Genomic DNA, 24,018 nt, shown 5'->3' on the forward strand with positions numbered 1-24,018 from the left:
CGGAATCCATGTTGATTCCTACATAGTAGATTCTGGGTTTCCAAAAACGACATGATACTCGAGCAAAAAACATGTTCTAAAATTCTACAACAGATCGACGTCAGAGATATAGGTCTATAGTTTTGCGCATCTGCTCGACGACCCTTCTTGAAGACTGGGACTACCTGTGCTCTTTTCCAATCATTTGGAACCCTCCGTTCCTCTAGAGACTTGCGGTACACGGCTGTTAGAAGGGGGGCAAGTTCCTTCGCGTACTCTGTGTAGAATCGAATTGGTATCCCGTCAGGTCCAGTGGACTTTCCTCTGTTGAGTGATTCCAGTTGCTTTTCTATTCCTTGGACACTTATTTCGATGTCAGCAATTTTTTCGTTTGTGCGAGGATTTAGAGAAGGAACTGCAGTGCGGTCTTCCTCTGTGAAACAGCTTTGGAAAAAGGTGTTTAGTATTTCAGCTTTACGCGTGTCATCCTCTGTTTCAATGCCATCATCATCCCGGAGTGTCGTTTTCAGTAATGTTATCAGGCACGGTGACGTGTGTATAGAGTAAAGAGCGTTAGATATTGAGTGATCACTGAAGGACACGTAGGTACGTACTCGTTAAGCTGCTACTTCTCATTAAATTCGTCTTCAATTTATTGTGAAACCATATTCTGCATTCATTAGACTATTCATTCTTCTTAGCTTTCACTGCTTGTAATGTCATCAGCAATTCTTAACATTGATATGCTTTAACCTTGAATTTTAAATCCACTCCTGTATCTTTATTTTATTTCCGTAATTGTTTTTTCGACATATAGATTGAACAGCAGGGTAGAAAACCTAAATCACTGTATTGCACTCTTTATTCTGCATTCGCTCTTGTCTTCTAGTCTTATTGTTCCCCCTCGTCGGAGGTTCGACTCCTCCCTCAGGCATCGGTGTGTGTGTCGGTGTTAGCGTAAGTTAATTTGCGTTAGACTAAGTAGTGAGTAAGCTTAGGGACCGATGACATCAGCAGTTTGGTCCCATAAGACCTTACCACAAATTTCTGTATTTCCCGTCTTTCCTTATAGTTTACACCCACATTTTTCTGGGTATCTAATATCTTGCACCATTTTACATTGTCGAATGCTTTTTCCAGGTCGACAAATCCTATGAACGTGACTTTCTTTAGTCTTATTTCCATTATCAATCGAAACCTAAGAACTGCATCCCCGATGCCTTTACCTTTACTAAAGCCAAACTGATCGTCATCTAACAGACTCTCAATGTTTTTCATTCTTCTGTATACTATTATTGTCATTAAGCAGGTTGCATGAGCTGCTATGCTGATTGTGCGATAATTCTCGCACTTGTTGTCTCTTGCAATCTTCGGAATTGTGTGCATAATGGTTTTTCGAAAATCAGATGGTATATCGATTGTCTCTTACATTTTACACACCGACACAAGCAGTCGATTTGCTGCTCCTTCCCCCAATGATTTTAGAAATCCCCAATGGAATTTTATCTATTCTACCTGCGTTGTATGATCTTCCAAAGTTCTTTTAAATTCTGATTCTAAAACTACATCATCTCTATCCTGAGAATCCCTGTTTCTTCTTCTATCACACGTCTTCCTCCTCGAAGAGACCTTCAGCGTAATCATTCCACCTGTCCGCTGTCTCCTCTACATTTAACAATGGAATTTCCATTGCACTACATGTTTACGGATAAGAAAACAGGTTGTATGCGAAATCCAGCGTCTAATTTTCGGAGCTTATGCGCGGAAATTCAGCGTATTTTGGAATAAGGGACTCGTGGTGTCTGGTGGCTTGTTACAGGGTAGTAATGTAATTTTTCCGGCGTAGGAATATCTTGAGTAGTACTCGGGTATTAAGCCGTATGGCGTCGTCTAAAAGACGCCTACTTGTTCCGACCTTGAGGCGTTTTGGATGACTGAATGATATCTGCTGGATGCCGCCTTATATCCTCCCTTCCCCCCCCCCCCCTACCCCCATTCCGGCCTCTTCCAGCCGGCGCCTCAGGACGCGGACCTGGTGCGGTGTGGGAGAAGCGCGGCGTCGGGCGTCGATCCAGGGTCTTCAGGATTGCCGCGGCCGGCACCGCACGCGGATCTCTGCTGGCGTGTCGACAATGCTATTTCGTCCTATTGTGTTCTGGTCGTGCTCAAGGCTGGGTGGAAGCGCTGTTCTGTTTATTAATCCCTTATGCAGTCGGATCTCTATAGCTTCTTTGAGAATACAGTCCCAGAAGATGTCGGATTGATGCAACAGCTTGGTGTCGTCATAATTCATGGCATGTACATGTGGGATGCACTGCTCTGACACCCTGCTCTTTGTCGGCTGTACATTGTGTGTCATTTATACTCTGTGCATCTCTCCTGTACTGTGCGGGTAATCTGCCCTGTATACATTTTACCACACTGGTACGGGGTGCTGTAGACTCACGGTTTCCAGAGTCCTAGGTCATCTTTGACATCCTTATACAGATTTCGTCTTGGCTGGTGAGCTGAATAAGCACTTGAGTCAGTGTTTCCGGAGTATTCCTCCGATTTTTCCCATTGTATTCTTGCCGAAATGTCGTGCCTTTTAGACAATCCAAATGGCTGAATTCCCACGGACTATTCAAATCAATAACGACTTAGTCGATTTCTTAACCAAATCAACTTCGTTTCTGTGAAAATACGTTCACAACAGTGAAAAAGCCTGAAGTATGCAATTACCAAAACGTGCAACACAAAACAGAGAGACGAGCCTCAAACGCAAAAGTACTGTGATGTGGTTGTCGTCAATGCGGCAACAGCTCAGCATTCAGAGAAGCCATACACGAGCTGCAATCGGCCAATTCTTCATCAGCAAATCTATCCACACTGCTATATATCACTGTCAACATATTACTAACAGTGTCAGAAAAAGAAAAAAACTCGAGGCAGAACAGAACTGTATTGATTCAAGCTTGATGGGAGAAGCGTAAGGTGGAGATTACTGTTGTCATTCGTAAGCCCCGTGAGTGAATTCAACAGGCTTCCTTTTAAACAAGACAGACGGCGCGTACCGCGGACATTTGCACTGTTGTACAGATTTTTTCAGTACAATGTAAACTGTCCGACAAAAAAGATGAAGCAGTCAGAAGACATGGCCAGATGTCAATGTAACTTCACACATATACACACCACGAATTGGTATGTGCACGATTTTAGAGTTGCAGTTCTCTGAGACAGGTGGAACAGCCACCACAATGTATAAGTGCTTTTCGTTTTCAATAATGTTATCAGGCACGGTGACGTGTGTACAGAGTAAAGAGCGTTAGATATTGAGTGATCACTGAAGGACACGTAGGTACGTACTCGTTAAGCTAGCGTTATCAGTACCTGACAGAGCTTGAAAAGAGGCCTCAGTGTGGGTCTCTATTTCCCCGGGTGGTCGAATCGTCCAATATCCCGATTTATGGGGCATTCGAATGTGACTGGCCTGACGTTAGTTTGGGTGAGAACAGACATGCTCTTCATCAATGTTCTGATCGATCACGCCAGACAACCGAAAGGGAGGATTGTCGTTATGTGCACCAAGTACATCGTAATCCCTTGATTTCGGCACCGGAGATGATGCTAGCAGTACTACAGTGACCAAACTATAGTGACATGGTGTTCATCGACTTTTGTGCCTCGATCTGTTAGATATTTATGGTGGATGAAGCCTTTGATGTCGGAAAAGGTGATAACAGTGTCTTCATCTTGCCAACCGACTTTTTTTGGGAAGGAGGGGGAGAGAAGGCGGAGAAAACGGTTGACTGTCGCTTGGTTCCCGGATCGTATTGGTAGCAACTGATCTCATCTCATGTAATGAACTGGATATCCAACAGCTTATGACCGCGGTGCATCGAGCGTCTCCACAAAATGCCTTCGTTGAGAGATTGCAACTATTTTACAAGAGATGCAAGGAGTGTGTGATTACTGTTCCAAAGCCCAGGCTTTATGGATTCGGTATCACTTTTACCTGTTACTGTAATTTGTATCAATGGAGTGGTTTTGGAATTTGAGCTCGCCCTGCAATGTCTTGCTTGTTTTGTTACGGTGCTGACAGGATTCGCGAGTGTCATGTTCGGTTCTGCAGTGCCATTGACAGCTGTGGTCCCGTTATTTTCGTCACCGACATTTTCAATGACGTTCTGTCACGGTCCGTCAAAACACATTTTCGTCCTTATTGTGACATAGCAGGCGAAGTTTTTCCGCTTTCCCTGTATGCGCTATCAACCTTCGCTGCAGTGCCTCTTGAAACATCGAATACTTAGTCTCCCTTGGCCACGGAAGCACCGACCATACGAGCACCATTAATTTGCCTCCGAATTCACGACTGACGCATGCAACATGTTGCGCAGGAGCTGTTCGTAGTCAGTTACAACCTCACAGCTTGCACGCTTGTCTATCATCTGCTTTTAGGTTCAGACATGCATTTATTGTAGTTTGACCACATTTTTGCCCAACCCCTGTATGTCAGAAAGCGGTATTCCCTCCTTTTATCCAATATTCTATTTATTGTCTGTATATTACCTGAGCAGGGTTTTCCTTTCCTATATCTGTTTGGAACTTCAGATAACGAAATTAGCATATATTATTTATCTTGTGTTGTACTGTATTTCCTGGGGTGGTCATGAATTCGAAATCTGTAAGTGCCATGTGGTGGCAGTTAATGTATGAATTGCTGGCGCGGTGTACCAAAGAATAATCAAATTCATTGTGTTGCAATATATTCCATGGACATTCAAGATTCTGTGTCTTAGCAAAAGGATAGTCCTCTTCTTCTGGTATTGGACTTTAAGATAAAAGAACGATTGTCTGAAGTTCATCTTGCTGTAATAGTCTATGTAAGTTGAAAACGAAGAAAAAATATAGTTGTTCATGACTTAAAATTTGTGTACGGTATTCAATAATGTATATTCTTCAGCCTTACTTGTCCTGAGTAGACGTGGCCTTAACGGAATATTTACCATTGCTAAGCGCCATACTAGAAAATAATTAGTAATTTTCTTTCAGCTCATCTTCGAGACGTGGCGCCGGTTAGGACACTACATTTTCTTTCAGATTCTACGAGGTATGTGGCCGCTAAGAATAATTTAATATTTTTCACTTTCAGATTTTCTCAAGGTTGCGAGATAATATCCCAGGCAGAAAGGCCTGGTCACATGATTCTATTTCTAATATAAGATGTCTGCTGCAAAAGACTGCATGTTATCTCATACTGGTATTCTAGACGAAACCACGATATGTGGGTTACGGGTTTTATTACTTCAAATTGAACTGGCGTACGAATTATTATCTGGTGCTATAAGCACATGAGTTTTAACTATACTTTTGATTTTATATATATGTTTGAGAATATCTGTGAGCATTCAGGAAAGAGAGAATTATTTATGGACCCGTAACCACCCTGAGTGCTGGGCTAGTTTGCTGATTGCTAATCTGCTTCGGGCTAAATTAAATTACATAACACCGTTCATAGTATTATTAGGGTTATTTCTCTTTTGTTTTGACGTCACTTTATTAATAGCTATCAAAGCAGATATAATAAATTAAAAATTTTATTAAATTACATAACGATGTTCAAGATACTTATTCCTCTGTAATTTTATGTGCTGCATCTATCTCCTTTCTTGAAGACTGATACTATGTTTGCGGTCTCCGTCTGCTTCGGTATACTGTTTCCAAGCCAGCGTACTCATACGTATCAAATGCAGGAAGCAAGATTCAGTGCCATTCTTCCATGTTTCGGTAGTTCTGCAGTAATTCCTTCAGAACGAGGGCCTGTTTGTTTTTTCCCTCAGTTTCTTCCAACTGTTAAATATACACTGCTGGCCACCGTAAATGCAACACCAAGAAAGACAAGAGGTAGCACAACAAAATTTATTTTGTAGATAACATGTTGACCAAGTATCAAATGATTACGTTTACAGACGTCTGTGACATGTGGTTCCTGCCTGAATCAGTAGCCAGAGTAGCCGCCATTGTTGGAGATCACCGCTGCCACACGTCTCGGCATTGAGTCAAAGAGACGTTGGATGTGTTCCTGGGGTACAGCAGCCCAAGCAGCTTCCACACGTTGCCAAAGATCATCTGGTGTGGCAGCTGGGGATGTAATCTGGGTTACTCGTTGAGCAACCATGACCACATGTTTTCTATCGGCGAAAGATCCGGAGAGCGAGCCGGCCAGGGAAGCAATTCAATCTGGTTATTGACGAAGAACCTTTGGACAATGCGTGCCACGTGTGGTCGCGCATTATCCTGTTGAAATATGGCTGTGGCCGAGCCCTGAAGGTAAGGAAGGACAACTGGCTCCAGCACCTCGGATATGTAGCGCCGGCTATTTAAAGTACCGGCAATGCGTACTAGAGGCGTGCGAGAGTAATATCCAATACCGCCCCATACCATAATACCCGGTGCAAGACCAGTGTGGCGGTGCATAATGCAGCTGTCCAGCTTCCTCTCTCCACGGTGTCTCCACACACTAATCCGACCATCGTGGAGCTGCAGACAGAAGCGTGCCTCGTCAGTAAAGACAACGTCATTCCATTCTGCCGTCCACATCCGTCTGTCATCACACCATTGGCGACGGAGACGTCTGTGGTTCTGCGTCAATGGTAGACGAAGCAATGGACGTCTTGCGGACAGACCACTCTGCTGTAAACGGCGTCGAATGGTACGCGCAGACACTGGATGATGCGTTACAGACGCAATGTGCTGTGCTATGGTTCGGGATGTCACTGAGCGATCCGTCACTGCCATGCGCCCAATTTGCCTATCAGCACGTGCAGTGGTGCACCGAGGTGAATGCGATCGACCACGTCGGTCCGTCGTACCCTCCTGCATCCAACGGTCACATATCCGCATTACAGTTGTTTGGTTTCGTCCAACACGACTAGAGATTTCTCTGTATGATAATCCACAATCTCGATAAGCCACTATCCTTCCTCTGTCGAACTCGGATACTTGATCAAACGATGTTCGCTGTTGTCTACGAGGCATAACTGATCGTCTTGTGAAACAACCACAAGGTAAACACACGTGCCGAACGTACACTCGTCGAAATCGCCAAGCCTTAAATGGCGCTATGAGGTGGCGCCACAGGCGCGCGTGATGTGCGTCTGCGCTGAAATTCTAATCAGTTGCATATCTCATCGCTGCAAACCCATGGTGTAAATTTCACTTGATTCGGATGCTTCCTTCAGGGTGTTGCATTTACGGTGGCCAGCAGTTTAGTTATGGGACCTAAACCTTTTGTTTGAGTCATATCCACTCCTATCACTTGATTATTATCGCACCAAAGATTTTTATAGTGTTTCACCTCGTTCAGAATTTATGTTATATTCATCTTCACAGTATTTCTCTCAGCTGTATTGCATCCCATACCTTGAGAAGATCCCAATCTCTGGAGAGGACACCTTTTCGACCTTGAAATTTCACTATTTTCTTCCTCTTCACTATCGTAGACAACGGTATTAAATTTTTTGGATTGATGGATTTAGCTCCCAAGATTAAGTATAAACGTACACACCTTCAGTATAGCGTAGCAATGTTCTTCATGGAGCTCTACGATAGTTCTGTCGTGTAAAAGTGAATGTGAATCCAGCAAGCCTTTGCGAGTCTTCTTACAAACGGCTGACTACTGTTGGAATTCCGTTGTACAGCTAAGGGTGCTGGCGTCCTTGTGGGAACTGGTGGTACGGATGGCGGGCACGTGTACTCCAGACGTGATTATGTTATTCTGCGTACTGACTTAGGTGTCTGCAGTTCGGTAAGGGCTATATGAGGTAATGACAAAAGAAGATTGCGGACACTGTTTCGGCACAGTTCTGTAAAAATCGTGCATAGGAATCGGCTTTATTTCACGTGAACAGTGTTACATCCAAGAAAAATGCCCATGACACAGTGCGAACCTGAACTTCAACGACAAACTTTCAGAGGTTGTTAAGGGATACATTCGGATTCTTTCAGTGTAAGGGATCCTAACGCTGATTGGTATGTATGCCGGCACCTAGTCACGCTGAGAACTCATAAGCTGACGAATTCTTGGCGGCAGATCCTCTAGGAACTGTGGGAGGACATGTTGAAGGAAAGCTTGTAACCTCCCTACTATAGGTTACTATTTGAAATTTAGCCTCGAATTACCTCCCATTCTATAAAAAAATCTACGCATTACCAAAACTATGTACCAATGAACTGTTATCGAACTTGAACTCGTATGCTAACCTTTGACTAAACAAACCTAATTCTAATTGAACTGTAGCTGGTCTGGATACAACTTGACTTTATATTAAATGCGCAGCCTCGCGTTTTGATAGCATTGTTGCAGATTTTTAGAAAGCAAAACAGCAAACAGCAAGCACGCAGTGGCTAAGCTAGATTTCTGTTTCTAAATACAGGGTGATCGAAAAGTCAGTATAAATTTGAAAACTGAATAAATCACGGAATAATGTAGATAGAGGGGTACAAATTGACAAACATGCTTGGAATGACATGGGGTTTTATTAGAACAAAAAAAAATACAAAAGTTCAAAAAATTTCCGACAGATGGCGCTTCATCTCATCAGAATAGCAGTAATTAGCATAACAAAGTAAGACAAAGCAAAGATGATGTTCTTTAAAGGAAATACTCAATATGTCCACATCATTCCTCAACAATAACTGTAGTCGAGGAATAATGTAGTGAACAGCACTGTAAAGCATGTCCGGAGTTATGGTGAGGCATTGGCATCGGATGTTGTCTTTCAGCATCCCTTGAGATGTCGGTCGATCACGATACACTTGCGACTTCAGGTAACCCCAAAGCAAATAATCGCACGGACCGAGGTCTAGGGACCTCGGAGGCCTAGCATGACGGAAGTGGCGGCTGAGCACACGATCACCACCAAACGACGCGCGCAAGATAGCTTTCACGCGTCTAGCAATATGGGGTGGAGCGCCATCCTGCATAAACATCGTACGTTCCAGCAGGTGTTTATCAGCCAGGCTGGGGATGATGCGATTCTGTAACATATCGGCGTACCTCTCACCCGTCACGGTATCAGTTTTGCTGTCCAGCTCCATCTGTCGGACATTTTGTGAACTTTGTTTTTCTTTCGTTCTAATAAAACCCCAGGTCATTCCAAGCATGTGTGCAATTTTTACCTCTCTATCTACATTATTTCGTGGATTATTAAGTTTTCAAATTTATACTGACTTATTGATCACCCGATATATAATCAAACTGTTGCAGACCACATGGTACGCAGTAGTAATGTGTGATGATAAATATTCTTTAAAATGTGCGATGGGGAGAGTAACTACTCTTATGAAATCACATTCCAAGACAACGTTTTAGAATGAAATATATATTCCTAAAGACAGATTAAAATTTTACGTGATCTTCACACATAAAATTGCGTCTGAACAATGCTTTGCTCAACGAAGTTAACAATGATTTGAAAACGGGACAATGTTAACAGAATGTCTATGAAAATCAGACAGCTTAGTAAGTTGATATCTTAATGCAGGATTCAGGGAATTGGGTATGTCTCTCAGCTCTGATCAAGTTAACTAGCTGACAATAATTATTCTAAAAAATTACCTGCGCAGTGCTGCATTCTTATCTCAAACTACTTCTCTTCAGAAACAATAATGTTATTCGAAACTTACATTGTCTTCGCTTTCCAATGCGTACATCATATTCAACCTTGCTAGTGTTTACAAACAATCGTTCTTCAGCTAACATATACAAAGCGCTACTGAATACATCTACTATACTTCAACTAAGAATGTATCAGACTGCGCAGAGGCGAAGACTGTACCACGATAAGACCGAAGATTGTTGAACAGAAACATAACAGGCACTCTCTGACTTGCACATCGATAACATACAAAAATCTAAATGATATGTCCGTCTTACAAGTTTTATACACGACGCCATTCAGTGTATCAGGAAGTAGGTCAGGTGCAATCGCGAAATCGTTGACAAACCTGCCCCCACACATTCACCGCAAACTTCTGTTGATAGGATCTTCACTCTATTGAGAGTGTGGATTTTCGTCATGACATACTTGGCTACTCATATCAATGCACGTGCCCTCTCTTGTGAACGTGGCCTCGTCCGTAAAAACAAAAGCAAGGAAAATTAGGCTCAAATGGCTCTGAGCACAATGGGACTTAACTTCTGAGGTCATCAGTCCCATAGAACTTAGAACTACTTAAACCTAACTAACCTAAGGACATCACATACATCCATGCCCGAGGCAGTATTCGAACCTGCGACCGTAGCGGTCGCGCGGTTCCGGACTGAAGCGCCTAGAACCGCTCGGTCACAGTGGCCGTTGGAAAATTATGGTTTCTTTGCTTTGCTATAGAAACCAATGAGCAAACGCCAGTCGAAATGCGATGTCTGCTGGCTGCAATGACTTCACGTTCTGAAGATGATACGGGTTCAATTCATGTTCAAGTATGACTCACAAAACAGTTGATTGGCTAGTGTTCAGAGCTCGGGCAACGCCTTGACTACTAGAGGCAGGATTGTCACCAGTCGCGTGTAACTCATTCTCTTCCATATCTGATATTCTAACATACCTCACACAGCCACTATCCTCCGTTCTAACATGACAGCATCCAGTTTCTTGTACGCGCCTATGCACAGATGTGAAAGTACTGTGTTGTAGTTGCCGTCTGTGCGCGGGCAGCTTACAAGGGAAATTCCCCATCGCACCCCGCTAAGATTTAGTGGTAACGTTGCCCAGTGGATAGCCCGTCAAAAAACAGAACACAGATCAAGCCTTAAACCAGGAAGAAGGTGTACTGAACTGTGAAAAAAGAAGCAAAATAGAAACAGTGAACGGTCCAAGATCAAGATACGCAACATCGAACGAACTGCAAGAACCACGGCGTCGTGATTGTGGTAACAGTTGGATTGCAAAGCAGCAGATCCGTATTCCAATCTTCCTCCTGCCCCCCCCCCCCCTTATTTGACAAAACTTCCCGTCCGGTCATTGACATGTCTGTTCTCCTTCTGCAGTCTTGACGTTTGTCATGCTCTACATTGGTTATAGAATATGAGTCATGTGGTAAAAATATATTACCATCGCAACTATACTTTATCAATAGTGAGGGCAGGCGAGATGCTGCAAAGACCTGTCACAGAAATGAAAACGACAAACGGGTGTGAACTATATTACAACAAAGAAATTCAAAAGTCAAAGGTTGCAAAACGGAACGCAAGAGCCATAAAATGTGGTACTTATGTAGAACTAATAGGAGGTACGTACATCTAGAGGTCCCTTCCTTACACTTCGCTGTTGCAAATGATCGTTACACCACGACACAGACACAAATTTGAATAAAACGAACAGACACGTCAACGGAAAGAAAAAAAAAACTACATAAAAAGGGGCACCGTGAGCACATAACCACAACGCCATTGCGAAGCAAAGATGCTCAATGATGCGCATCTTAAGCTTAGACCGTTCACTGTTTCTATTTTGCTTCTTTTTCTCACAGTTCAGTACATCATCTTCGTGTTTTCATGCTTGATCTGTGTTCAGTTTTTGACAAGCTATCCAATAGGCCATCTTACCAGCAAACCTGATGAGGGTGGGGTGGAGATTTTCCCTTTATAGCATAGCGCCGTTGTGCCGCTCTTGCATTGGATTCAGTGAACCCGTACACGGCGTGCATATCGACAAACAGAAACCTATCCACAGTACTGCTGTGTATCACTATTAACGCACAACTTACACTGCCGGAAAGCAAAACCCTAGAGAGAACCGCGCATTACTGGATGCAATCTCTTGGGCAACAAGATAAGGAGGGCATTACTGTTTTAACAACTGGTACTGTGGACAAATGGAAACGAGACACACTACGCATACCGCCGACATTTGTACCGTCGTGCACTATTTTCTGGGGACAAGAAACCAAACGACATGCCATAACTCTGTACTGATCCGCCAGAGACCGTGGGTCCCATATACCAAAATACTCGGAAAGTATCCTTGTATAACCTGCGAAAGTTCGTCGGTGAAGACTGTGAGGGTACGGTACCATCTCTCGGTAAGATATTTGACATCATTTATTAATTTAAATTGAGAGTTGGCAATACTCTCTTAGGATGTAAAGTTTGGCTACAGCGCGCATACACAAGCCTTGGATTCTAAGATATTGTTGTCGCGCCTCGCAGCACACGGATTAACTGGTGGCAGTTTTGAAGCCAGTGTAGGAGCCCGCCTGCTGTGGTGCGCACGTGTGTTGGGGGAGGGGTCGTCGCCGAGCTGCCGTACTGCCGTGTCCGCCAGCAGCGACACAGGATTTGGTATTGAGTTGATATTTTTTATAATTTGCAGCGCGCTTATTAATTTAAAGAAAAGGGTTTATGTATGTGCGTAGCAGCAGACGTTAAGTTTGATAACGATAGGAGTTGAATTCTTAAGGAAAACCATTGTTAGGCGAATAGATTAAGTATTGATTTTTTCATTGATTTCTTTAGTAATTGTCAGGGAATTGTTTCACTATGTATTTAATTGAGAAGTATTTCAGTCTGTCTCAAGAGTTTGATTAATTTGCAATATTGCTTTAATGCCACTGCAGGCAGATTTACATACGAAGCGATTGTTCAAAGAGTTTCTAGCGGTTTGAATTGAATGAGAAAGAATCGCTTTCAGAATATAGTTTTGGAAAAAAAGGAATTGTGTGTTTTGGTTATCATTTATCGAGTTTAGATTTGACCAAACCCTTTCTCTTGAATTATATGTAGTCGTAGTAAGCAGCAGCAGCCGCAGCAACGGCAGGAGCCGCCATACAGAACATGCATTGCACTCAGCATGAATAATACGTTTTTTATGTTTTTGTTAAATAATGGAATGCAGCAGATCAAGCAGTGGCAGCAGAAAGACCATGTAAGATATTTGTTGCGCACAGGACCAATAAAAAAAATAAGGTTTTGGCGATATCTGTAATAGTGAAGTTAACAAGAGTACAAGCACGAGATTTTGAGTAGAAAACACGAGAAAAGAAGATAGAGCTCGCAACTTTCAAAATGGCAAAATAAAACCTCTTAACAATCATTGTTCTCATTCGATAGTGTGGTCATCCGCTTCACTTAATGAGCAGCACTAGCAGTCAGTTTATTATTATATTAATGGAGGAAGGTTAGCAAAAAGTTGCTATACAAAAGCCCACATACGTTGTAAGTTTTGGTTCGCGCTGTATATAGTCACTGCTAGTGTCACATTATTTCCCGTCGGGCTCAGCAGTACTGAACATGCAGTTTAGTTGAATCACTGGTAACCATCACAAGAACTGTGTGGTAACTCTAATGAATGAAAAGGCTGACCCAGGAGGGGAGTAATAAACCTGATACAAATCTGACGTTTACTGCATGCCGTCTTCAGGGTGCTGCAGTTTCAACGGCCAGGCGAGTACTTTGCTTAAGTAGGCCTGCATCTGGAAACAGAATAGACCTTTGGTGGTAATCCACTTGTTGCGCCACAGTGGGTTCTCGTGTTGCCCGTCCTCTCGGCTCTAAGTGCGGTAATTAGGAAGTGCGCCTCGGCTTGGCCCGAGTAAGGCAGTTTGCGAGCGCAGAGGTAGGCAGGCAGGCAGGCCCGGCTCAGCTCAGCTGCGCCTCCGCCGCCCACGTCACGGCTAGGTAGGCAGCGCGGCTCGGCTTACACTTACCACGTACACAATGGCCACTATCACGCAGCCGCTCTTCAGGGAGCAGCAGCAGCAGAACGACTCCATCCTGGCACCCATCGCCTGCTCACTCTGCAACAGCACCAAAGCCGCAGGTCACCGCTGCGTCCCTAACAGAGGAAACATCACAGTACAATCACAAGGACAATAGCTAATAAACATGATGCATGTGGTTATACACTCCTGGAAATTGAAATAAGAACACCGTGAATTCATTGTCCCAGGATGGGGAAACTTTATTGACACATTCCTGGGGTCAGATACATCACATGATCACACTGACAGAACCACAGGCACATAGACACAGGCAACAGAGCATGCACAATGTCGGCACTAGTACAGTGTATATCCACCTTTCGCAGCAATGCAGGCTGCTATTCTCCCATGGAGACGATCGTAGAGATGCTGGATGTAGTCCTGTGGAACGGCTTGCCATGCCATTTCCACCTGGCGCCTCAGTTGGACCAGCGTTCGTGCTGGACGTGCAGACCGCGTGAGACGACGCTTCATCCAGTCCCAAACATGCTCAATGGGGGACAGATCCGGAGATCTTGCTGGCCAGGGTAGTTGACTTACACCTTCTAGAGCACGTTGGGTGGCACGGGATACATGCGGACGTGCATTGTCCTGTTGGAACAGCAAGTTCCCTTGCCGGTCTAGGAATGGTAGAACGATGGGTTCGATGACGGTTTGGATGTACCGTGCACTATTCAGTGTCCCCTCGACGATCACCAGTGGTGTACGGCCAGTGTAGGAGATCGCTCCCCACACCATGATGCCGGGTGTTGGCCCTGTGTGCCTCGGTCGTATGCAGTCCTGATTGTGGCGCTCACCTGCACGGCGCCAAACACGCATACGACCATCATTGGCACCAAGGCAGAAGCGACTCTCATCGCTGAAGACGACACGTCTCCATTCGTCCCTCCATTCACGCCTGTCGCGACACCACTGGAGGCGGGCTGCACGATGTTGGGGCGCGAGCGGAAGACGGCCTAACGGTGTGCGGGACCGTAGCCCAGCTTCATGGAGACGGTTGCGAATGGTCCTCGCCGATACCCCAGGAGCAACAGTGTCCCTAATTTGCTGGGAAGTGGCGGTGCGGTCCCCTACGGCACTGCGTAGGATCCTACGGTCTTGGCGTGCATCCGTGCGTCGCTGCGGTCCGGTCCCAGGTCGACGGGCACGTGCACCTTCCGCCGACCACTGGCGACAACATCGATGTACTGTGGAGACCTCACGCCCCACGTGTTGAGCAATTTGGCGGTACGTCCACCCGGCCTCCCGCATGCCCACTATACGCCCTCGCTCAAAGTCCGTCAACTGCACATACGGTTCACGTCCACGCTGTCGCGGCATGCTACCAGTGTTAAAGACTGCGATGGAGCTCCGTATGCCACGGCAAACTGGCTGACACTGACGGCGGCGGTGCACAAATGCTGCGCAGCTAGCGCCATTCGACGGCCAACACCGCGGTTCCTGGTGTGTCCGCTGTGCCATGCGTGTGATCATTGCTTGTACAGCCCTCTCGCAGTGTCCGGAGCAAGTATGGTGGGTCTGACACACCGGTGTCAATGTGTTCTTTTTTCCATTTCCAGGAGTGTAAATACGAACAGTTCAGAATCTTTATTTAAGAACGGCGTCCGATAAGCAGTGCAACACATTCGTTTCTTGGCCATTTTTGGTGAAAAAATGCGGAATATGTTGTGGGGTATCGTGGAATATTCCCGCTTCATCCAATGAAGTTCCGATACGTGGCAGCGCTATACGTAGTCTTCAAAGTGTCGTCTGTAACGGTGGTGCGTTCCAAGCAGAAAGCTGTGACAGTTTTTCTTTTGACGGAACTAGAGCAACGCAGATATTCACAGGCGCTCGAAGAATGTCTACGGAGACTTGTCAGCGAACGAAAGCACGATGAGCCGTCGGGCGAGGCTTCTGTCATTACCGAAACAAGGTCGTCCACACCTGTCCGATCTCCCGCGTACTAACTTCAGGAAATTGAAGGAACGACTCCCCCCCGTGTTCGTCGCCACAAAAAGGCAAACGGACTTCTCCATGTCAACGCAAGGCCTCACCTCCATGTCAACGCAAGGCCTCACACAAGTCTGCACACCCGAGACGAGCTCACAAAACTTTTCTTCCTCGTCCACCCTACAAACCGGATCTCGACAGTCCGACTTCCATTTCTTTGACACAATGGAACACGCACTCAGCGTGAAACAGTGCGTGGATGATGGGGGAGGTTATTGATGCAGCACGATGTTGGCTCCGGTGTCGATCAGAAGACTGTAGCGTGCCTGCATTCAGGACCTCTCCGTAAGGTGGCATAAGGTCGCCGCATCGGACGCATATTATTTTTAAAAAAGGAAAATTTGGAAATTTGTGGTAAGCTATGTGACAAACTGCTGAGGTCATCAGTCCCTAGACTTACACACTACTTTAACTTACGCTAGGGATAACACGCACACCCACGCCCGAGGGAGAACTCTTAACCTCCTACGGGGGCAACCGCACGAGCCCTGATAAAGACTCCCTAGACAGCGCGGGTCCTCAGAGCGGCTGAAAATAGGCATTTTGTAGCCAAAAGAATGGGGAATAAGATGATGTATTGGAATCCAGAATGAAACCAACCTGCTTTTAGAAATAAATGTATTGCATTACTTATTGAATGCCCCTCCTACTTGATGGTTTCAATGTACTGCACAGTTACGTGAGGTTTCTATCAAACTGGAAAGGGAAGCAAATTTAGTTTGTTTATGTTACGCCGGATGAGTACTATTAACCATAACGATGTATAAAGAGTCATTTTACATTCATATTTCACATTCACATGTAAATGTGGCATACGATGACCGCGTAGAAGCTTTTTTTTTTTTTTTAATGCACATGACAGTAGTTCGGAACCATCAATCTGTTTAGATATTACACAAAAACTTTTCTGTGGAATATAAGGAGTTGATAACGAGAAATCTTTCTATTTGATTTTAAATTTGTCTTGCTGTCTCATTTTTACGGCGGCGTTTTGCACCACTTTTTATGCAAAAGACAACGTTAATGTGCAATAAGAAATGTACTTTTTATTTATGCCACTGTAATTTTACAGCAATCTTCATAAGGGAATAACTATACTGTGAAGCAGTAGTAAAAATCCCTGACTCATTAAACAGATATTCACAAGATGATCATTGGTAAGCGCTCTCATTCTTACAGCAAGTTTTTGAACAATCAAAATTTTCTTTCTTTAAGATGTGATTGTATACGGATGACGTAACTCTGATTACGGAGAATGAAGGTGACATTCAGATGGGGGGGGGTTCTATAAGTTGCAGCTGATAGCCTCAAATTACAACCTAACATTGTCGGTAGATAAACCGAAAGTGATGGCGTTTCAAGGCAGACAACCAGTAACATCTATAGTCGTCTTGAATAATAAAATCTTGGAGAAAGTAAAAATTTTAAACGCCTAGGAATTCAGTATGGTGTTGGCCCACCCTTAGCCTTGATGACAGCTTCCACTCTTCCATCAGATGCTGAAAGGTTTCTTGGGGAATAACAGCGCACTGTCGGTCGGTGAGGCCTGGCACGAAGTCGGCGTTCCAAAACACCCCGAAGGTGTTCTATAGGGTTCAGGTTAGGATTCTGCGGAGGGCAGTCCATTACAGGGATAATATTGTCGTGTGACCACTCCGCCACAGGCCGTGCATTATGAACAAGTGCTCGATCGTTTTGAAAAATTGCTCTTCAACAGTGGGAAGCAATAAGGTGCTTAAAACATCAACGTAGTCCTGTGCTGTGATAGTGCCACGCAAAACAACAAGGGGTGCAAGCCCGCTCCACGAAAAACACGACCACACCGTAACACCACCGCCTCCGAAGTTTACTGTTGGCACTACACACGCTGGCAGATGATGTTCACTGGGCATTCGGCATACCCACACCCTGCTATCCGATCGCTACATTGTGTACCGCGATTCATCACTCCACACAACGTTTTTCTACTGTTCAATCGTCCAATGTTTACGCTCCTTATACTAAGCGAGGCGTCGTTTGGCAGTTATCGGCGTGATGTGTGGCTCATGAGCAGCCGCTCGACCATGAAGTCGAAATTTTCTCACCTTCCGCCTAACTGTCATAGTAGTTGCAGTGCATCCTGATGCAGTTTGGAATTCCTGTGTGATGGTCTGGATAGATGTCTGCCTATTACGCATTACGACCCTCTTCAACTGTCGTCCGTCTTTGTCAGTCAACAGAAGAGGTCGGCCTGTACCCTTTTGTGCTGCCCGTGTGCCTTCACGTTTCCGCTTCTCTATCACATCGGAAATAGTGGCTCTAGGGATGTTTATTAGTGTGGGAATCTGGCATACAGACGTATGACAAGCGACACCCAATCACCTGGCCAAGTTCGAAGTCTGTGAGTTACGCGGAGCGCCCCATTCTGCTCTCTCACCATGTCTGATGACTACTGAGGTCGCTAAAATGGAGTACCTGGCAGTAAGTGGCAGCACGCTGCACCTAATATGAAAAATGTATGTTTTTGGAGGGTACTTTTGATCACATAGAGTACTTCCGTAAGTGGATCCATCACAAAAAGGTTGCAGAATAAGGCCAGGAATGAAATCCAGCTGAAGTAGTATAAAAAAAGTAGTACCGATCATTACTTGTTGGAAGCGAAGCATGCCCAACAAAATAAGGCACCAAGAAAGTGCAATACAGGCTCAAGGAACGAGATTTCTAAAAAGAGTTGAAGGATGTACAAAGAAAGATCGAAAAAGAAATGAAGATATCAGGAAAGATTTGGCTATAAAGGGCATAACTGATCTTGGGAACGATTGTTTCCTTGCAATGTTTTTAGTGTTGTCGGCATGTTCCTTCGCCATGATATTTGACAAGTGCGCACCCTGAAGAGCTTTAGGATCCTTTCTTTTTCAGATTGATCAAAGTTCTTAATTTGTCCCAGTTGGATGTCATATAAACCAGCCGATCTCCTTCATACCCTTGCTGTGTTTCGACATCTGATACGGATTAATGAGACAGTTCAATTCCTCTCTATCATAATGGTGTAATTTAGTTGGTTTGTGGTTCACTTTACCGTTCACGAGTAGCTTTGAGACGTGTGGCCAGCAGTGATATGATTTATACTAGACCTTACAGCTTCGTTATTTAATGCCGCTGGTTAGACCCACTTCTAATCCAAGTACTCATTTTCGATGCTCTCAGTATTGCCAACTTCCACCGCTGCTTCACTTGTGACGGGTGGTGGGCTTCAGTTTACAGAGCACAAAACTATCTGGAAAATATTGTCGAACGCAAATCCGCCACGGCAAGCATTTCATTATTACATCTATATTGTACGTACATATTCTGCAAGTTACCGTATGATGTATGGCGCGGAGGGTGCCACATACCACTACCAGTCATTTGCTTTCCTGTTCCTCTCGCATACAGAGCGAGGGAAAAGCGAGAGTTTATTTGGCTCCGTACGAGCCCTAATTTCTCTCATCTTTTCCTCGTGGTTCTTACGTGAAATGTACGTTGGCGGCAGTGAAATCGCTGTGACGTCAGCCTCGAATGTCAGTTTTCTATATTTCCGCAATAGTGCCTCTTAGAGAAGAGCGTCGTCTTCCCTGCGGGGATTCCCATTTGAGTTTCCGAAGCTTCTCCGTAACAAAGCTAGCAGCCCGCCTCTGAATTGCTTCGATGTCTTCCTTTAATGGGACCTGGTGGGGTACACTAACAGTACACAAGAATCGATCGCACTAGCGTTTAATACACCGTCTCCTCTGTGGAGGACCTAACTTCCCAAAAAAATCTGCCAATGAAACGAAGTCGGCCTTCGCTACTACGAACCTGACGTGCTTGTTCCCTTTCCTATCGCTTCCCAACGCAACGCGTAGGTATTTAGGCATTGTGACTGTATCAAGCAGCGCACTACGAATGCTGTATTCGAACGTTAAATGTTTGTTTTTCCTACTCATTCGCATTAACTTACATTTTTCTACATTTAAGCTAGCTGCCATTCATCACACCAACTAGAAAGTCTTTAAGTTCAAGCAGTTTCCTTTGTTTTGTACCAGTGGTCTGATTCCCTTGAAATAATGTTGTGCCTCACATACAATGTCCTTCAGTTGAGATAGGACGCGTCCGTGTGTGATTAAGTGCAGCAAAAACTGGAACTGGCTGATGCTTCTTCCTGGTGCAGAGCTGCTGATTAGAAGAACGAGCCGCAATTACTCTCTCGCTGGAACTGGAATGCTTGCCTGCTGCCGGCCGACTGGAGCCTGACACCAGCAGGCAGATATTCGCACTCTGCCAGTGGCTGTTACAGTAAGTCAAGTAAGAAGTGGAAATCTGAAGAGCTTCATTGTATCCAGCGTAAGTACTGATATAATCCCATTTATCAGTTGACTTAAAAGCATGAAGTATCGACTGCATTTAAAAGACCGATAGTTGACCAATTTCTATAGATTGGAACGCCGTTGTCTCATAACCTACATTCAGGAAATATTTCGTGTACGTGAAGATTGTGCGTAACACACATTTCTAACATAAACTTGGCTTACAGTTTGCTGAATTAACTGATATTAGACAAATTCGTTCACTCATGTGGATGTTGCGATTGACTCCAGTACACACTTCTAGCTCTCTGCCGTCTACGCACCCGTAATGGTATTAACGTTTACTGAGTGGCAACAGTATCACAATAGAAAGTGACGTAACAGGACTACACTAAGGGACCACGTGACACGTGTTTCGTGACACTTATCTGAAGTCTTTTACATACTTTGAATTGCAAAAATGGTTCAAATGGTTCTGAGCACTATGGGACTTAACATCTGAGGTCATCAGTCCCCTAGAACTTAGAACTACCTAAACCTAACTAACCTAAGGACATCACATACATCCATGCCCGAAACAGGATTCGAACCTGCGACCGTAGCGGCCGCGCGGTTCCAGACAAGTGCCTAGAACCGCCCGGCCAAAACGGCCGGCCTTTGAGTTGCATCACTAATTGCATCACAGCAGTTATGGTATTACAGACAGAACAGTGCCCTAACCAAGATAGCAGAATTAAATAATTATTTTAATGAACACTTTGTTAATAGTCACATTAACCATTAACATTCATCACGTCGAATGCAAGAACCATCTGCAGAGCTTTGAGGCTTGGTGCGGAAATTAGCGACCGTAAACACAAATTTACGACTCATTATTCGCCTACGCGATCACCTGTCAACACCTGGAAACAGCAACAACTGCTAAACTTAAGACTGCAAGAAGGAAGGACGTATAATTGAGACACAACATTTTTGAGACACTAGTGACACTATTGTGCAACGCAAATGTCTTCCTCGCCCCCACTGATAATGAGGCAGTCTAATACACTATGGATAACTTGAACACATTGGGTGATAATTCAGATAGACTAATATGTTGGTACACAATCTCCATTACTCTTTTTGAGAAAACTATCACATATTTACATGAAGTGATTAAGAACAAATACTTAATCTACCTAAACGTACATCGGAGGAAGACAGAGGCTAATTCGAGTAGCACAGTCATTTGCCCTCTTTATTGTCGCATTCAAGAACGGTGGTCATAAAGAACGGCAGCCGGTTAGGTTTCGTCAATTCGCATTTCTCTGATTTTCAGTCGAGGTCTGTTCGCGAGATGTATATGAAAGGAAATAATATATTTCTTGATTCCTCATGGAATGTGAGTTCTCGTAAAAAGTAAAACTCTCCATCACGCATATCGCCCCACTTATAGCGTCAGACACTAGATTTGAATAAGTGTCGCCAGAACGCACGAGCGATTACTAAAAGCCCCTGATGCAAAGTGCCGCTTCAGGTGCCTATGCGTACAGTCCTGGAGCAATTTAAAGAGAACGAACATTTAAAAGTAGTCATGAGGTAAGTTGCCAGACTGAGGAATAATGGAAGAATCTTAGGGAAGTATAATTCATCCACAAAATAGGTAGCTCATACATAGAGCCGTTGGATTGATTCTTGGGTACTGTTCGTTAGTGTGGGACGTTTATATTGTAGGTCAGCCGGAGTGGAGAGGAGATCCAAAGCAGAGTGGTACATTTCATCAAAGGTTTTTAGTAGCAGAGAGTGCGTCATGGAGAAGCATCTCCAGTGGCAGGCGCAGTAAGAGAGGCGTTAAGCGACATGGTCAGGTTTACTATTTAAGTTTCCACAACTCACGTCCCAGTAAGTAGTAAGTAACTTATTCCTTCCTCTCATACACGTCTCACGGAATGACATAGACAATAAGGATAGTCGTTCTTGCTGCACACTGTTCGTGAAAGCGACGAGGAAGAACGGAATGACAACGGTAGCTGAATTACGCTCCGCCTCACAGCAGTGCACATTAGGTAGATTAGGTGCTTCCTCTTAAACACTACCTGTAATGGATATTCGAAAGAGAACAGACATTATCTGCTAATATTTTCGCTCATCTGAACTGTCACTAAGTTTCCTCGTTATCCGTAAGATTTGCCCTGTCTCAGAGAAGGAGAATGAATAAGAGCCGAGGAAGACAAATTGGCTTGTAGAATAGTTGACTCACAAATGCAGCCTCTGAATTACATGTTCTTTCATCTTGCAACCGTAATTTTTGCCATACTATGCTAGTACACGTCACAAATGGTTCTTCAGTTTCTCCTGGCATATTTTTTGACAACCCACTGGTGCTCTTATCACTGCTAGTATAAAATGGGTACAACATTTCAGAGACAGATACGATAAGCATTATCGTGTGCGCTGAAGAACATTTCATAATCATCTTTTCAATAGCATGTTGGACAGTTTCGTAAGTCCATCTTATATTTGCTTTGAGAAAATAATTTACTGTCCCAGTATCCTCGTACCAAACACTGGTCTGATCATCAAAGTCTAGCTACTTACTATTTGCTTTCAACTTACGTTAAAAATGAAAGCCATCGGAAAAGCAGTTGTTTCTTCACCTCACTCATAAAATATTTCGAAACGAAATTTCTTCAGGCCCATTTGTGTCTCAGAGGCACACATATTGCGAATGGCTCTCCGAACCTTACAGGAGTACAACAAGTTCACGTTTAATATGGTAAACAAACATCTGTGTGTGGGCTTTTGGCGTGCAGTGGCACCCAGGATTCAGCGAATGACAAATGAAAAGGACGCTCGTTGCAGAACGGAAGTTCTCGACAATTGTCTCCGGGTTGTTAGTTCAATTAGCATTCGCCTGCCAAATCTCAACAGTCCATTCAACTTCTTCGTTACTGAGCGTGGGATGACAAGAGCACAGAGGGGGCGAGACATGAAACGACACAAAGAAAACAGTTAGACTACAACTGTTCTTATACCACGTATAATACCCAGATATACAGATATTTAGCTTTCTGTGTTTCTGTGACGTATCCCACATTTACAATTGAACTTCACGGATCTCCATTAAGTACATGGTGTGGAATATTTCTCCACCTATGGATGGAACATGAGAACAAAGATTTTCTTGTGCGTATGTGACGTTTTAATGTACAAGCATTTCCACGATCTTAAGGGCAGAGAAGCCGAAATTCTTCTCTGTGGAGAAATATGTTGAAATTTTGCGAATACGTTCTCGTGTGGTTTCCGATGTGTGCTTCAACATCAGACAATTTTACACACATTTCTGCTTGTTTTGTTGTATCACTAATTGGCGGTAATTACTTCGAGCCGTGGAGGCGAAACAAATTTTTGCCTCCGTAATTCTCACGATGCGAGGACACTTTCCAGTATCACCAAACTGTGCACCAACATCCTTAGATTGGAATGATATTCACAGTGTTTTATGGTGGAAGGGTAACGTGTCTTCATAGTACTTGTCATAATGCTAGAATCAAACTCATACAAATACCTGGGGGGTAACAACTGGTTGTGAAGCGAAATAGAACGAACACATAGGCCCGGTCGTGGGTAAATAAGGCAGCAGATTTCGGTGTACTGGTACAGTACTAGGGAAAGACAATCTGTCTACATAGAAGATAGCTTACAAACCACTCGTGCGATCCGTCCTCGAATATTGATTTAGTCTGTGGGAACCATGCGGGGCATATTGAGCGTATACAGAGAAGGGCAGCACGAATGGCCACTGGTTTGTTTGGTCCGTGGGAGAGTGTCACACAGATTCTGAAATAACTGAACAAGAAGAGCGTGTAAGATAGACAAGCTATCCAGAGAAAGTCTACTAACAAAGTTTCAAGAAGCGGCTTTAAATGATGACTCTACAGCCCCTTACATATCGCTCCTGTAAGGATCGTGAGAACAAGATTAGGTTAATTACGGCACGCACAGAGGAATTTAAACAATCATT

At 44.2% G+C, this 24,018-nt stretch overlaps 1 protein-coding gene across 1 annotated transcript in view; it reads right to left on the bottom strand.

Moving 5' to 3' along the window:
* LOC126234948 (uncharacterized) overlaps window positions 1-24,018 on the bottom strand; it is a 145,429-nt gene that overhangs the window by 67,345 nt on the left and 54,066 nt on the right. Inside the window, exon 2 of the mRNA XM_049943687.1 lies at window positions 13,666-13,755. Coding sequence (XP_049799644.1) covers window positions 13,666-13,755 — 90 coding nt within the window. The remainder of the gene's footprint in view (window positions 1-13,665; window positions 13,756-24,018) is intronic.

The sequence above is a fragment of the Schistocerca nitens genome, chromosome 2 (assembly GCF_023898315.1).
Source record: "Schistocerca nitens isolate TAMUIC-IGC-003100 chromosome 2, iqSchNite1.1, whole genome shotgun sequence".
In the NCBI taxonomy this organism is placed as follows: domain Eukaryota; kingdom Metazoa; phylum Arthropoda; class Insecta; order Orthoptera; family Acrididae; genus Schistocerca; species Schistocerca nitens.